Source organism: Nasonia vitripennis, chromosome 3, assembly GCF_009193385.2.
Source record: "Nasonia vitripennis strain AsymCx chromosome 3, Nvit_psr_1.1, whole genome shotgun sequence".
Lineage (NCBI taxonomy): Eukaryota > Metazoa > Arthropoda > Insecta > Hymenoptera > Pteromalidae > Nasonia > Nasonia vitripennis.
Genome location: NC_045759.1, coordinates 2825860 through 2842516, shown reverse-complemented (window position 1 = coordinate 2842516; position 16657 = coordinate 2825860). Strand labels below are relative to the sequence as shown.

The 16657-nt window shown below is 39.5% G+C and overlaps 3 protein-coding genes across 5 annotated transcripts in view; 2 read left to right on the top strand and 1 right to left on the bottom strand.

The window, feature by feature from the left end:
• The window catches only part of LOC100678806, a 74590-nt gene that overhangs the window by 56155 nt on the left and 1778 nt on the right, over window positions 1–16657 (top strand). Inside the window, exons 1-3 of one of the 2 annotated variants that reach the window (XM_003425712.5) lie at window positions 9177–9710; window positions 14533–14587; window positions 16385–16537. In XM_003425712.5, coding sequence (XP_003425760.1) covers window positions 14543–14587; window positions 16385–16537 — 198 coding nt within the window. In that variant the 5' untranslated portion in view covers window positions 9177–9710; window positions 14533–14542. Of the gene's footprint in view, window positions 1–9176; window positions 9711–14532; window positions 14588–16384; window positions 16538–16657 lie in introns of those variants that run through there. The other variant, XM_032598162.1, reaches the window with a different exon arrangement.
• On the top strand, window positions 825–7459 carry LOC100123014. Of its 2 annotated transcripts, none has more exons than XM_008205791.3 (5): window positions 825–1159; window positions 6003–6203; window positions 6336–6554; window positions 6653–6868; window positions 7169–7459. In XM_008205791.3, the coding sequence occupies exons 1-5, from the start codon at window positions 983–985 to the stop codon at window positions 7286–7288; spliced, it is 933 nt and encodes a 310-aa protein (XP_008204013.1). In that variant the 5' UTR covers window positions 825–982; the 3' UTR covers window positions 7289–7459. The 2 variants fall into 2 exon arrangements, with proteins under 2 accessions (XP_008204013.1, XP_016839213.1); XM_016983724.2 differs by having other exon boundaries at window positions 1074–1159; window positions 5984–6203.
• Window positions 1258–2121, bottom strand: LOC100123037 (venom protein Q). Its single transcript, NM_001161689.1, is given in 3 exon segments — window positions 1258–1756; window positions 1846–1887; window positions 2035–2121. Coding segments are annotated over 3 exon segments (495 nt in total). The 5' UTR covers window positions 2086–2121; the 3' UTR covers window positions 1258–1354.

Below are 16657 nucleotides of genomic sequence, written 5' to 3'. Positions count from 1 at the left end.
TATTAGAGTCGTTATTTCGGTCGCACTCCGCTCCCAAGCATCTGCATCGAGTCTAGCTGCCGTAAGCTTTTCTTCCGGCGCTCTCTCGTCTCGTGCCTGATATTCTTATTCCCTATCTGTCGGTGCGATCCTTATCGCGACTAATGCGCTCTTTAATTAGGCACGATAGCGCGAAACTCTTTAACCCGTGAGAGAGTCGGCTTTTGTAATCCCCGTCAGCAGCGTGGGATTGAAGGTGAGCTGGTTATTCCTGCATAGACTGGACCCTTTTTCCTTTTGCTGCTTCACTGTTTTGTTTTCTCGAGGCGCTTGATTGCCGCGCGAAGACGCTGCTCTTTCGGATATAATGACGAGATGAGGCGATGATGGGATGCTTGAGAGAGAGAGAGAGAGAGAGAGAGAGAGAGAGAGAGAGAGAGAGAGAGAGAGGTGTGCCCGAGAGTTTTGATACAGTTTCTTTTTTGTGGAGCTCTATTCTGAAAAGTAACTGTCTCTGCTTAACTGTTATGCAAGGGTGCTGTTATAATGGCGCTTTTTTCTGTGTTTTCGTAGCCTTTGAATGTGGAGCAATTTGGTCATAGCATGTTCGGTACGGTTTATTCGTTAGTGCCGTAGAATTTTCCAGTATTCATCACGTAAAATTTATGACTCATACCGCGTTATCAACAACCTTGGTGATCATCGTGAATTTTTGCAAAATTTATTGTTTTAAAACTTAAAATTATATTTGCGAAGCTTTTTTTCAGCAGACACTCAAGACAAAAAATCCCGCATACCCTTTTTCCGTGCGAATGAAAAGTTCGTCCCTCTCCATTGAATTTCATGAACTGTTCTTTATTCCGCTCTCCTAATAGACAAAAGCCTATTACTTTTCCGCGCCGGCTAACAAAAGCGAGCCGCTCGAGAGAGAAAAAAACTTTAGGTTAGCAGAAAAAAAGTCGGCATGTTGCTTTACGATGGCGAGTGAAGTTTTCATTTAGAGATGAGAAGCCAAGAGAGAAAATTTTCATTAAGCAATGATCGAGCGACTGCACTGGAACTCTTGAGACTTCAAGAAGCGGCGCAATTAGCGAACGACCAGCTCGCAGCTCGAAGAGTCTTTGTAAGAAACGACAAGCTCTCGCACGTGGTTCATGCAGTTTTAAATTTGGCTCAGTTCGTACGTTCTATTTCTTGAATAATATTTAGCCACATGTTTACGATTGTTGAAATACATTTAAGATTTATTTTTATTAATTATCAAGAGTGCACATCAACTTCATCAAAATGTATTAAATTTATTTAAAAAACAATTACAAAGCGATTCATTAAAAAGATCTCATCTTTCAACATAGTCAATATTTCGCTCATCAGCTCACAGCTGCTTCTGTTGTTCCTTCTCGTATGCCTCTCTAGCCTCCTGCTTCCATTGGTTCCACGTTTTCTTGGCCTCTCGTACCTTCTCTTCAATAGCCTTCTTGGCCTGTTCCTGTAGCTGCTTCACCTTGTACTCGACGGTATCGGCCGTCTCCTTGGTAGACTGCTTCACCTGCTGGATTTTCTGTTCCCATTTCTGCTTTTCCTCCTCCAGAGCAGCGGCGCTCTTCTTGGCTAGTTCGATACCTTTGTCCTTCAGGTATAGGTAACCGTCCTCGGCGAGCTCGCCTGCATAATGACCTTGCTCCTTGATCTTCTGCAAAGTCTTCTCAACGGCATTTTTGCCTGAGCTCCACCAGTTCATTACCTTGCTGGCTGCTCGGCTCCACCAGCTGCTGGACTGAGTTGTTGAAAGAAGGGTTAGTATGTTGGAGCGAAATTTTGAGTGCAAGGTTGAAATGTAGAAAATAGAGAATTTGATTGTTTTACCTCGGTATCGGCTTCGACCTCAACATCTGCCGTTGGTTTGGCCTATAATTAAATAGATAACGTATATGTTATGTAGTTAGCTGATGTTAATCATTTTAGAATACTTCGATAACATATTATATGTTTGAAGGCTTGCGATACTCTCTAATCGATCATATGAAATCTATAATTGATAAATATATTGCTTACCAGTATCAGAGTACTGCCTAAAAGAACGAGAATCAACACTTTAGTATACATGTTAATAAACAAGTTTGTACGAAACGAAGTTGAATTGACAACACAAAAACAGCAGTGCTCTTATATACCTAAGAGATAATACGCGATAAAATTAGTATTTCCGCTAATGCTTTTTTTCGACACGATTTTCCGCGTTGACTTTCCATGTGACATCCACTAGCTAAAAGTAATAAATTGAAAAATTGTTAGTGGTAGTCAAGGTCTGAGTTTTAAGTTTTTTACAAACGCCTGTTCTCTGTGTATGTATATAGTATTTTAAAATACTTACCACCAGGCCCATCGAATTCTTTATTGTGAAAACACATTTCCTCTAGATATTTTTTTATTAATTTAGAGCCAACAAAATAGCGCCAATAAAGTGTTACAGCGCAGTTTCCGTAAGATCCACGATTTAATATATTGGGTTGGTTTTTTGATAATAAAAATACATGAAAATGTTTGATGAAATAGAGCATCATGAAGTTAGCGACAATAATGGCTGTCATTTAGTTTGGAAAAATTTCACATTGTAGATAAAATTCGTAATATATCTTTGAAGTGTCTTTATATCGCGCTATTTTATCTGAAGATTTTTCATTCTTAAGCTTTTATAACTCTTAGTAGTGCCAAACCAGTCACGAAAGCATAGTATAAACGTTGACCGATATGAGTCCAATTGTCTCAAAGAACGATCATACCATAGGGCAGATCAATTCAAAATGTTTGCTGAATTCGGCCGTTACGTGGACTATAAGTAACTTCAGTGAACTCTGTAAGAATAAAATTGATTGCCGCTCGCCAACATTTTTTACAAAAGATTTATCTGAGATAGATTCTCAGTGGCAGTTAAGATTTTATGAAAAAAGTTTTTTATCAGCTGATACAAAAGTCCAAATTAAATCGCTATCTCTATACCTGGCACTAATTAACGATGCAAAACTTACAAAAGTGAATTATACGATCGGTATTCTTGACAAAAACGGTACACTTGTGAATAAACATAACTCACCAGGAGAATATTTATCATTCAGTCCAGATACACGTAACTGGGGAATGGTAAACTTTATAAAAAAAGACGCTCTCATTGGTAAAACAGTAAACTACCTAACAGGCAATACTCTAAAAATCTATTGTGAAATCAGAGTTATGCAACCATCCGATACAAGTAATGGAGCAAAAAGGTTTAAATCTGCGCAAAATCTAACGTCGAGCAACTTAATAAAACTACTGAATGATAAGGAATACAGTGATGTCCAATTCATAGTTGACAAAGAGAAATTCAATGCTCACAGAAATATTTTAGCAGCTAGCAGTACCTATTTCGCTGCTTATTTTAAACGAGTTGGAGACACTAATAAAATAATCACAATAGAAGAAAATGAAATCAATTCGATCGTAATCCGAGAAATGCTGTACTTCATTTACTCAGGTAATATTAATTATATCGATCGGTGGAATGTACGACTGCTAGAAGCAGCTCACAAATACGCTATAAAAGAATTAAAAGAGCTCTGTGAAAATAGTATTTGCGAAACTCTGCAGATGAGCATAAAAACGAACAAAGCTTACATTTATCAAATGGTAAAGGATAGTAAAGGACTGTTGGATATAGCACATACTTACGATCTTAATAAATTCAAAAATTTATGTGAAGATGCTCTTGAAAAATATTTTCTATCGAATGACATGACGAGTGATGTTCTGATGGACAAGTGTAAGAATATATTAGTCAAAGCTCATGAATATCAACTTGAAAGATTAAAATTGTTGTGTGAAAAAAATCTCTGCACAAGCTTGAACATTACCAATGCAATAGATTACTTAAGCTTAGCCCATATCTACAAGTGTAGTGAACTCAAAAAACAAAGTATTAACATAATGATTCTCAACGGACTAACAATAGTTAATCAACCAACATTTGAAGCAATTGCTAATTTAGATAAAAACTTAATAGTCGAAGTATTTCGTACGCTATTAACTTCCAAAAATTCTACTTGATATTAGTATTAAATAAACCCAAGTCAGAAATTATACATATATATGTATTATAATTATGTATTGTTATGAAATAAAATACATTTTAAGCATTATTGCAATCAATTATTAATACCAAACTATCGTATATTATAAAGCATAGTTTTAGTGATGTTCCAAAGGCAACGAGATGTCGTTTTGGAGTTGGTTGTTCTTCAAATCTAAAAAAAAATTAAAATGTTTATCCGCGTTGAAAATTATATAAGAAATAAAAATATTACTGATTAATTTGAGAAAAATTTGATATCATAGATAAGATATGATACTATTGTATCTGTCATCGTGTATTAATACACTATACGAGTCATATAGTAGAACAGTATTTAGAAATCGCAGACCATCATCGTACATACTTCCAAGTTTATTTAAGCAAGTTTTAAAATCATTGAGAATAATCTATAACAACTTTAATAATTTCTGAATAATTCTGAATAAGTGTTGACTAACATGAGTGCCACTATTGAACAACCTGTTAATGTTACAGGGATTGGCCAGTTAGAATCTTTAGAAGCATATAGTAAGCATACATTTTCATGGACAATGCGTAACTTTAATGATGTTTATCAGAAAATTATAGTTCAATCGCCACCATTCTGTACAAAATATAAAAATAATGATTTTCAATTTCATTTAGAAGTGCAATGTGATAGCACAAATGACTGGTTATCTGTGTATTTAAAATCGTTAAATAATACAATATCCATTCATGCAATATTAAATGAAGTTGGTATTTTTGATTGTCGTAATAGTATTGCACATGTATCCAATTTAGATACAAATTGTTTCACGGATTTATCAACATCTGACTATCGTTTGAACTTGATAAAAAAGGCAGAATTATTCGACAAACCCGAAAATTATCTAGTAGATAACACATTGAAATTATATTGCGAAATTATATTTTTTGATGAGTCTAGCACATACAAAAAAGTAAAAAATAAAAAATTAAAATTAGCACACAAACTAAAACATTTGAGTAAATTCGAAAAACTGTTCAACGATGAAAAATACAGTGACGTACATTTCACATCAGGCAATAAAATATTATACGCTCACAAAAACATTTTAGCAGCTGCTAGTGCATTTTTTGTCTCTAAATTTGAAAGTAATGAAATGGAAAATGAAGTTATAACAAAACTAAAAGTGAAGGACTTTGATGTAATGAAAGAAATGTTAAATTATATTTATTCGGGAGAAACAAATGAAGTAAATTATAGTGTATGCGTAAGTTTATTAAAAGCAGCTTCTGACTATCAACTTGAAGGATTAAAAGAACTTTCTGAAAACAAGCTTTGTGATAATCTGAAGATGATTAAAAATAACTCAACTAACATTTGTCAGATGACTAAGAATCTATTAGTTATAGCTCATGACTTCCAACTTAAAAAATTGAAGACTTTGTGCGAAGAGATCTTTCAAGAATGTCTGCTGACAGCTGAATTGACAGCTGTGGATCAGATAAAGATGTCGAAGGACTTATTAGTGGTGGCTCATAAGTATGAACTTGGAGTATTGAAAACGCTATGCGAAACTAGTCTTTGCGAAAAACTAGACATTGAAAATGTTTTGGAACGCTTTAATCTAGCATATGTCTACAAGGGTGATGAGCTCAAAGCAGCAACTATTAACTTTATTATAAAAAATAAAAAAGCACTGGTCAATCAATCAAAATTCAGTGACATCATCAAAGATATGGACATAAATGTAATGGCCGAAGTATGCCGTGTGCTAATAATGAAGAGTAAATCCCACGATAGCAGCAAATAAAAAAATTCCAAATTTATTTCTCTAACAATTGTTACATTATTTACATATCCCATTACAATTCAACATCTTTATTTATCTGAAATCAAGCAAAATTATAAATTAATATACAAAGAAGCAGATATATTGGTTGTCACCAGCTCACTGCACTGATGGACGAAATCTTTCACCATGTGCACCATGCAATTAACCGAAGGATGCGCGAGACGAATCCCGATATTCCAGACATGCCGGAGGAAAGGAATCCGATTTTTTTCGTTTACCCGATCTGCATGGGAATTAGCCTAATCTTGTGCATTTTGTGGCTGGCCACGGGGCACTTGAATCGCAGGCCAATCATGGTGAGTTTACATGCATCCATTGTTTCTTCTCTTGCGAAACGAGTTCATCTTTGAAATTTCGATCGATGCAATCTATTCTGCTCATATCTTGTCTTCTTTAGGTGCAACAAAAATTTTTACTTTATGTTAAAGGCTTTACTTGGAAACGCAGTAGGGGGAATTTTAATGATGATCGGCGGCATTTCAGCTATGCACCACGCTGAAAAACACATAAATCTCAACGAGGTGTCCGATGAAGAATTATTGACCCATCCGATCTTTCTCCATAACTTCATCATCTGCATAATCTCACTGTTTGGCATGACTCTCTACCTCGTACCTACCTGGATCTTGTTCGACGTTTACAAATGGGTATCTTGAGTTTTTTAATTCCACATTAGATGGCAACACTTCAAGTGCTGCATTTTTTGATAAACATTATATTTTTGTGGAATTATTCTTGGTTGTAGAAAAAAGGACAAACTAAAGTTGTATCGAACGAAAAACCTAAGAAAAAATCACGTTCAGAAGCTGTAAGTCACTGTAGATGTCAGCATTCTAGAAGAAGCAGTCGTGGCAGTCCCCGTCACAGTCCACGAAGTAGAGAAACCAATGCAGATGCGAATAGTATTAACCGCGGTTCCGATGTCAGTGCATCACCTGTAAAAAGTGCAAAGAGCGAGCAGGTACGGTAAATAAAAATATAATCTACTTGAGTATAAATTCATACTGTTGCCCTCTAAGGAAAATTGTGCGATATACTTACGCGTGATAAGTTATCGACTGCAGCTAACTCAGTATATCCACGTAGCTGATTTCTTCATTTACCGATCGCAGATAACGTTCACCATATTTTTTGCGCTCTTTTATTATTTTTACTCAACAGTCAAATGTCTAGATTATTCTAACAAAATTTAAATATGCCGAATAAATCATAATCACACATTTTTACAAATTCTTTTCACAAGCCTTTTTTCGAATTTCAGGATGTAATTAATGATCCTATAATATTGTACTGTTGCTGCATCGATTGCCATCGATATTTAAAAGCTGCTAGGCAAGCAGATAGTTTTACGCATGAATTTCAAGTGGTTCAAGTAATGTAACATTCCTGCACGATAGTAGGCAATGTGAAGTGCCATTCAACAGGCACACTTTGAAGTGACCTTTTAACTTTTAACTTGGTTCAATTTAACATAGAAAATATACACTTTTATTGAACAATAAATGGTAGGTAAAAAAAAAAAATAAAATCATGCAAATACCAAATTCAAATTTTCATAGAAATTTCTATTAAAAAACGCTTAAAATATGACGAGCTTCATAAAATTCTATTTACTCAGTGCAGAAGAATTTCATTACAACAATGTTATTATAGAATGACTTATCAGTATTGGTTTAAGTCACTACAGAAATGATTCATCTATCCAATCCGCATTATTTCTCCCATTATATTTTTCCTAACGATACACTATCAAACTGGTTGAAATGAGCTCATCGTTCAATTGAACCCATAACTAATTTTTATACTATTAAGCCAACGAATTCGCCAAAAGATATCAAACCATCAAAAGGAACCGCGCGGACTACGGCATCATGACCTCTTCGCGAGGATTCCTTCGTGTAACGACATCTAGGGCCTAATCAGCGAACATCGCTGGTATGATGTCACGCATTCTGCTATCATCAGGGGCAGATATCTCGGATCGACGCTGCTGCAGATACCCGGATAGTAGTATGAATGAAAATAAACCTGTTATATCAACCTATTGTTGGTTTGAATGGATGGATCAATGGAGATTCCATGTTCTCGTATTCTTAAATCTGTTTGTTTTTCGCCCGCAAAAGGAAGCTCGAGTTTAGTTATTCTACCGTCCATGAAAAGCGAAAAGCATAGAATTAAAAGAACATCTCGTCTTCTCCAAACACACACAAACGTAACATTTAAACGAAACACATCAGTGGTATGCCCGTGTGTGTGCGTGTGTGTGTCTCTGGAGTATCAAGTTTCGTGCATTATTACGCGCGTGAAGTCATCGGAATGTATAATACAAGCAATTATCATCCTCACTGTGCGTCCGAAAATTCTCAAGCCTCCTTTTTATAGGCAGCAAATGCTTGTGATTCATTTGGTCAGAAATTCGCGCTGAGAGGCGTGTTCGCGCGTGAAAAAAAGATACTCATACGTCTATATATATATAATGTATACGAGTTCGCTTCCGCTGAGATAATTCTTACAGCCATCAGCCAAGGCTGTGTCAGGAGGCGACGTTTCGTCCGGTGTACAGCGTCATACAGCTCTGCGATGATGGAATCAGTGTCCGTCCTCCTTGGCCGTGAAGAATCAGGCTTATACCTACTTGTATTTTTTATTCGACGTTGATGAAGATTATTGCCGTTTCCCTCATGTTTATAAATAGAAATGAAAATCGTGCGCGTGGCTTCGATGTAAACAAACTATCAAATATTAATTCTGTTTTCTCTCTTCATCGAAAATATTTTTTCTTATCCACCCCTATCCAGCGCAATATCACCCTTTTTCGCAAAGCCGGTCAAGAACACCGCTATACGCACATCCCGTGCAATCGTGCGACGCCCTTAATGTTTACAGTCTCTTCGCAGAGCGCATAGCTGCGCGTCGTCCTATATATAGGTGCACACGCTCCCATGCGGATGGAACGCGCCACTTTAGTTAGCTAAAAGCTGGAGGAAAAAAGCGTTATCTAGTTCAGATGTTGATATAAGGTTGTAGAATAGAAATTGAGGTATTGTTTTTAAATAGTCTGGCCTTGTAATACCCGACTTATTCTACTACTTAGAACTTATGTTTCTGTACTTCATTTTGCGCGAAACGCAACCATAGCCCTTTATATATAATAGTAGGGAGTGCGCGTCGCCCCTTTTCTCCGGACCTTCTCTCTCTCTCTCTCTCTCTCTCTCTCTCTCTCTCTCGCGCGCGCGCGCGCGCGCGGAGAATAAACTGCGCATCAGTACCAGTAGAGCCGGAACAGAAAAGGAGAGCGAAAACGCTGCAGTTGCCTAGACACGGTCGTATAACTACGTCGTACATTTTTAAGACACCGGTGCTCACGAAAAATTACGCACTTGGTTCTTTCAAGGCGAAAAACGTCAAATCTCACTCTGCTCTCTTTACAACCCCTCGAAATTTCGTTCGATTCTCCACAATAACAATTTATACTCCATCGGAGCGGAAGACCGATCAAAACAAACAGCGAAGCTCTCCCGCGCGCGTAAGGTGTAAAAAGAAATGCGCCGCGCGCGTGGAAAGGGAGGGGCAGACACATATCCGAGAATCACACCACAACGAGCGGGGAGAAAAAGCCGCGCCGCTACGACGCTACTTTAGTCCGGCGAACGCGTACACGCTACAGTCATTCCCCAGACGGCAAAACGCGCGCATCGTAGCTCTGCTTTTCCAGACGACGCCGCTAACACACTTCGCCAGTGCCCGTGTATATAGCCACGGTTTATTTGGAGTCTCTTCGCTGTGGAAAGTCGCCGAGAGAAGTAAGTGTTGTCGTTGTTGTCGTTGTTGACTCGTGAACGGGAATCTCGGTGTCTCTGTATGCACGTGTAGATGTGCACCTGTTGCGACGATGCAACCGGTGCGAGGATTAACGAGTGTGTCCTAAATTCAAGGTCGAATTTTTTGGATCAAAAAGAAAGTGTCGTGTGCGCGTGAGAAAGCGGTAGCGAATGCATATGGGTGAATACGAGAATAGCCGGTTACGCAATAATAGGTGGGAAAAATATTTTGAAACTGATTGCCGCGTTCGCAAGCAGCTTGCATCAACAGCTCGATTAATCCGGAATCGGATTTTAGATGACGATTAGAAAGAAAAAATTAGTCGACGGTTCATTGTTTTTAGAAAAGAAGCTACTCGTGTCTGGAGAACGTTAAATCAGGACGGTTGTGGCTCTATTTTTCAATTTCTACTCGGGCGAGCATTTTTTGCGAGGAAGATACATGGAGCCACGCCTCGACGCCGGCGCGCCTCGTGTTATGTGTATACTTACTTTATTTACCGAGAAAAGCGCGCCTTCCGTTGGGGCCTGTTTTCATGACGGCGAGTATGACGCGCACCTAAAGTTCTTGTAATAAAATAGTTCCAGATAAGTACTCAGGCGTGTCTTCAAATGTAAATAACAGACCGATTTTTCAACTTCCGAACAAAATACACTAGCCCATCTACTCGCCGTCATGAAAACGGACCTTCCGTTATTATCGATTAAGATGCCGAGGCTTGATATCACAGGACTTGGACGCTCGACGACGTTTAAGTTCAGCTGCGTTTTATCAGTCGCATTAAGCTGATAAGCGAAGATACCGCTGGTATTATTTTTGTTTATTCTACGAACGGACAGAGCCGTTTTGAGCGTAACACACTTGAACAAAGCAACCAGTTCCAAAGCGAGCTCGAGCCACCAAAACATCCGCAAACGTAATATAAAAATACACCAAAGTCGGCGCAGAGAAATGAAAGCAGCGGTTGTACCCTCCGACACACTGTAACAACGTGGGGACTATGCGTATGTATGGGTATACATCCATTAGCCTCCGTTTGTTTCTCCGCAGCCGCGATTCGTTCCGGCTCTCTCGGCCGGCGCTTCCAAAGCCACCCACGCGCTTTTTTTATCGTTTCCATAGCTGTGGTCGAGTATATAACCTACGCACGTACGAGAAGCAGGAAGTTGTAGTACTATGCAATACTCGTTTATAAGGTCGATGTTTCCATAAACAAACGCATCGATTCAGCTTCAAAAATGCCCGACTCCTGGAGTTTAAAAATACCCCGTATCCCCCCATCCAAAATACAGCTGCCGAACACATACCCGCACAAGCGTAAACATCACGTAATACCGCACGCGCTTACCAGAAGCCCGCGTACGAAGCCGAAATAAATTTTTCCGTTCTCCAAAACTTTCGCAAAGTGCACTTCATGAATGGTTCCCGGTATGAACCTTATTACGAGAGTATCAGCTCCGAACCAAACTCGACGAGAGATTGTGTACGAGGTGCAGCGCTGCGAGAATTCCAGCGCGAGTACGTGATCGGCCATCAGCTGTCTCCGATGTTTTTTCCTTCGGCCGACCTCGTGCCCGTCCATCTTTGGCTCGTCGCTGTAGCGAACGCATATACGTACCGTGAAAATAAAACCGGACGATTGTTTTGGAATTTTCGATCGACGATCTAATTCGAGGCGTCTATTCCTATACGTTATTTTTCAAAAATCAATGAACGATCTTTTAACGCGTCTGTTTACGCTTCGAAAAAGTCTGTATATTTTATATAGCTCCGGCATCGGCAGCCGAAGCACAACGGACACTCGGCATTGACCCTATATAATATCTTCTATACACGCTCTCAGCCTACATATGGGTACGGCGGTGCGGAGAACGCGCAGAGCAATTTTACAGATTAGCCGCGCGATCGCGTATAATAGAGAATGAAGTCAGATTTCGTGGGACGTTGAAAATTGCCTACGCGCGATTTTTTCCATTTCTTAACCATTACGAAGCTTCAAAGGGTATACACGCGATCGAAAAGCGTCACAAAGTGCTCACCTGCGTCAGACGATATTTCCAAGAGATTACTCGTTAAAGATAATAGCCGAACCCTCCCTTATCTTTTTCCACGAAACAAATTTACTCGCGAAATCCTCTATATGCTCAACGAACCGCATCACCTATGCGCTGACAACAGTAGGAGAGACAATATAACCTCGTCTTTTCGAATCGAGCCGCGAGGAAACTGGGTCAAAACTGCGCGATATTGCTCTATACGACTAGCGGCGCTGCATTTTTTTGCGTGACTCAGTTTGGACGAATATAGCGCTGACACGGCGCGGGCGCGTCTAGTTGCGCGCACGCTCGATCTTTTTTGTTTGCGCGCTATGAGCTGCGTCTGCCGAGTCGTCTTACCGATCGAGATTTGCAGGAAGCCGAGATTGAGTGTAGGTGTGTGTCAAGGTTTTTTTTTTGAAATGTTCTGGAGTCTGCGATTGTTTTTGTTTTCAGCTTTATGGGGGTGACATTAAAGTGTTATTTTTGGAAGGCTGTTTTCTTTTTTGTTTCGTTTAGCGTCAAGGACATTCCGCATATGATATTCCGTCAGATTAGACCAGAAATAATGAAGACCATAACTTTAGCTGTATTTCGAGTTTGAGTTAGTGCTTTTCCTGGTAGTAGTTGCAAATTACAGCCTTTAAATATGCTAATAACTAATACGCGAAAAAAAAATACTTGACTTTAAAAAATGGGTTCAATAAGCCTACATTTTCGCATGTGAGCCGTCTCGAACAACAGGTCTTCAAATACACATAACAGAGCGAGTAATTCACGCGATTGCGTGACCGCATCAAAGTGTCCGAATGCAAATGTTACGACTCCGTCCGGGAGACGAGATTAGAGGACGTCTGAATTTTTCTCTTTCTCCTCGTCGTCGCACTCGGCGTAATCGCTCGAATAATAGCAAAATCCATGACTCACTCGTGTACATCTAAATAGATATCCATCAATAATAATACCTGCGCATGAATCACCCGCCAGAGATTAACATTCCAGAAAAATCTTTATCTCTAATTATCAATCCACCTACTGTGCACACCCGAGAGAAAAGGGCAATAATGAATAACAAAAAAACTCGACCCTCGCGTGCGACTCTCGACGTCATCACACAGCTGACTTATCCAGATCGAGGCTGCGTATAGTCGTAATCGCAAGCTTGATAAGTTCAGAGCGATAATAGACGCGTCTCGGCTTCTTTCATTTTCGTTCGTTCCGATGACATTTTTCATTTTCGCTCAAAGAATTAACGACGGCGAGGGTTTATCAAGATTCAGCGGCTCGAGAATAGCTCCAAGGATATTATAGTGTGCTTCGTAATTACCTACTTCTGTTTCCTGGGCTGGTGATTTGATTTCGTGGATAAGTACGTTTTCGGGTAGAAAAATACGATGGCCATTTGAAAGTCGTTACGATAATCCACGTGTTTACGCGATTAAATTAAGTAAATGGAAGATTGATAAATACGAACGTAATTATCGGAGCTTTGCGCGTTTATTACAGCGAACTTTTTCTCCGACTTTTTCCGCAGCGAATCAGCGATGAGCGCACGCTGACAACGAATTTTCATTATCGTTTTTCTCCTCCACGAGGCGTCAAAGCGTGAATCATGTTATCATGTTATCACTGTCATTTCTTCCATTGTCGAGAATCAGGACGCTATCTAGAGCCAAAATAGCTTTTTTAGCGCGATACACGGATAAAACCAGTAGACGCTAATAAAATTCAATCAGTGAACGTCATAGAGGAAGTGTTTACCTCATTCTTCATCGTAGAAAAATTTGCCTATCCATTCAGAAGTCAGCTCTATTAATAACACTCGCATATGACTCAATCAAAGCTATTTGCTTTAATAAGCCCGGTTGCAAGAACTCCGGAGATAAATGACACTCCCGACGAAGAAAAATCTTTTTGCACTCGGTAAACGTACGTTGTCAAAGCTAAGAAGCAATTCTCTTAAGACTTCCCATACGCCGCACACACAGCTTTCCCTCCTAACCCACATTGCGCTATACACTCGCACACCGTCGGTGTAGCCCACATACCTCTTCTGTTTTTGTTATGACCACTGGTAGATCTTTCTGTGTCAACTGTATGCGCGTCGGGCTATACACCCATATGCCGTCGTCTCTGATATCGATTCGAATTATCATACAGAGCTTTTATACCTACACCCAACTTTACGGCTCATTACTGTTTAACGACTCGAAATACGCCTTATACATATACATGTATATCCTTTTCAATTTTTTGCGTCTCGCGCAACTATGTGCGAGAGTCCATCTAGAGCTTTTAGCGACGTTGACCCAGTCGAGGACGATCGAGGAATGGGGTTTATGGGGAGATGCGAGGATATGAAGTTTTGGAATTTTGGTCGTGGATAATTTACGAAAGTCGGAAGAGTGATGAGGAATAATTTAGAGCTATGAATTTTACAAGTTCTCGGGAATGCTTCACCGATTATGGTCTTCCGAGCTTTACACTTTAATTTTGAAGGATAACTCATGTTCCAGGCTGCTCTAAAGCTTTTCAATCGAAACTAAAAGAGGTGGTATTTCTTAGTCTAGTTTAAATTTTTGTTGAAGAATATATGTTTTGAAAAAATGACTCGCGTTAAACGACGCTAATTGCGAAACGCGTGTGGTGGAGAAGTAAATTGAAGCTTTCTTGCACCGGTCAACGCAACGTGAATTCCAAAGAAAACGTCGAATACTTCTCGCAACGCCCACATTAATTAATATCTTGCTTCTTTTTCTGTTTGCAGATAAGTCAAGATGGTCAACGTAACGAGGCTCACCATCATCAAGTTTTTCGAACTCGTAAGTGATTTTAACTGAGTTATCTTGGAGTGAAATCTACAAGCTCGAATGTCACCTTACACTTTTACATTTTAAACAATTAATTTTAAAAATCGCGTACCGAGCGCTTCGAGATAATAAGTCAATTCGAGTCTCGAATCATCGAGAGAGAACACGTTTATCGACACGTATGCTTCATCGCGCTTTTATAATTAACCCACGGCGAAACCAGTATAAACACGCGCGTATGAAATAATAATCGAGCCGACGTATAAAAATAATTATGCAATCCCTCGGCTAATAATTCGTCGAAGCCTAATGCATTTTTTGCCGGACGCATTACGTCGAATGGATCAGATACGAGAGCTAATAACGCCAAACGGAATGTCGTACGAGCATGCGATAGTCAACCATAATAATTATGCATCTGTGTGCAACAACGGTTCGAGCATATACATACATTGTATATAGTCACCCGGTAACAAGTCATCGACCGACTGTCCTTAGGTAGGTCTATTTGCGATCGTTGATGGGCGTCAACGTCAAAAGAGCGAATCGTATCACGATATTGCGTTCGCTCGTGTAAAGTATAACTGAATATATTGAGACGTTTTATCGCACCGTTTACGTACTTGACCTCTTTATATATTTATACGCGTTTTTTTTTCGCGATGAAAGGTTCACGAGAGAAAGCGTCTTCCATTCACTCGCAATTTAAAGCTCATAATTATAATTTATCTGTCCCGCGACTCTACGAGCAAACAATGAGACACTGCTACTATATGAGTCATAATCGCGAATACAGCCATGAGTATAATGTAACGAAAAAACAAAGTGGCAAGACAGTCCTGCGGCGAAAAATTCACGATTCCTCGCACATAGAGCGGGAACAAGGCCGACCAAACAGGTCTTGGAGTTAAGGCCGAGGATGACATCAAGAGCATTGTGTAATAATATAATACCGACGCGCTTACGTATATACACCTTCGAGATAGTTTTCTCATTGTACATCAGCGTAATAGCTCTCGTATACGTCGTTGGGCGTAAGGTTTTCCTACTTTGGTTTCAGCCACTTATTCAAATGACTTTTGAATCGCTCGTATACTTTTGATACACTCACAATAATAAAACTGATATATTCCAAAAGACGTGGAAAAATCGTAAACCTTCCACGCGTACCAGCAATCGAAATAAGCATCCGAGTATATCTAACGATCGATTCGTAAGAGCCATCGTTCCCCTGAATTTTCCGCCTGCGTATTACGCCTATCAATAATTCATTCGGTATACGATGCGTATACCCATACGAGAATTGAAAATATTATCGTGGAGGACATTCCATCGTGTCATACGCGAGCTTTAAAATAATACTGCGAATATTTGCAACGCGCGATTATACTTTATGTACGTTTTTTTTTTACTCGAGAAAAATCGGTAAAGACGTGTATTATACCAACAACAAGTAGATCGCAGCCCATTAATTATTGAAGCGCTTCGACTGTAGGGGCGAGTAAGAGCAAGTTCCATTGGCCCCCTTTGCCAGCCAATGAAGACGGAGCACGAATCGAGTCGACGCGAATACCACCACTTGCTCGTCAGCTCAGTTTGTCGGGAAACGTTGAGCCGGTGTGTTTTACGTACGTTTCGTTTGAGAAGTTTTATCGTTTTAGGCTGGATTAGACTTCTTTCGATTGGTTGGATTATTTTTTTTTTCTCAAAATAACGTTATAAAAGGTGACTCGAGGCAGTAGATTGAAAGCTCTTGCAAGTCGACGAAGAAGGAAAGCTTTTTTAACGCCTGTAACCTCGTATTTTCAGCTGCTAGCATGTATCCTCATCGGGCTACATTACCATTCACAAACCTACGGTCACGAGATGATGCTGACCACTGGTACTTACTGCGGCTATGTCATCATTCTCGTCGGTCTTTTTGCCGGCGGAGTTATGGGAACTCCGGTTAACCGACGAGTTGTGAGTATTATCATATTTTCTAAATTTATTCAACCTTCGCACTCCGATACTCAAGAGTATAAGTAACCCTGGTACTTCGAGAGTTTCGCCAACTTTCAATCGCAATCAATATTTACACGC

Excerpts from the sequence above, each read along its gene's own strand:
- LOC100123014 (XM_008205791.3), top strand. The coding sequence starts at position 983 with ATGAGAAGCCAAGAGAGAAAATTTTCATTAAGCAATGATCGAGCGACT. Across the intron at positions 6,555-6,652 it reads TGTTCGACGTTTACAAATGG|AAAAAAGGACAAACTAAAGT; the intron begins GTATCTTGAGTT and ends TCTTGGTTGTAG. Across the intron at positions 6,869-7,168 it reads AAAGTGCAAAGAGCGAGCAG|GATGTAATTAATGATCCTAT; the intron begins GTACGGTAAATA and ends TTCGAATTTCAG.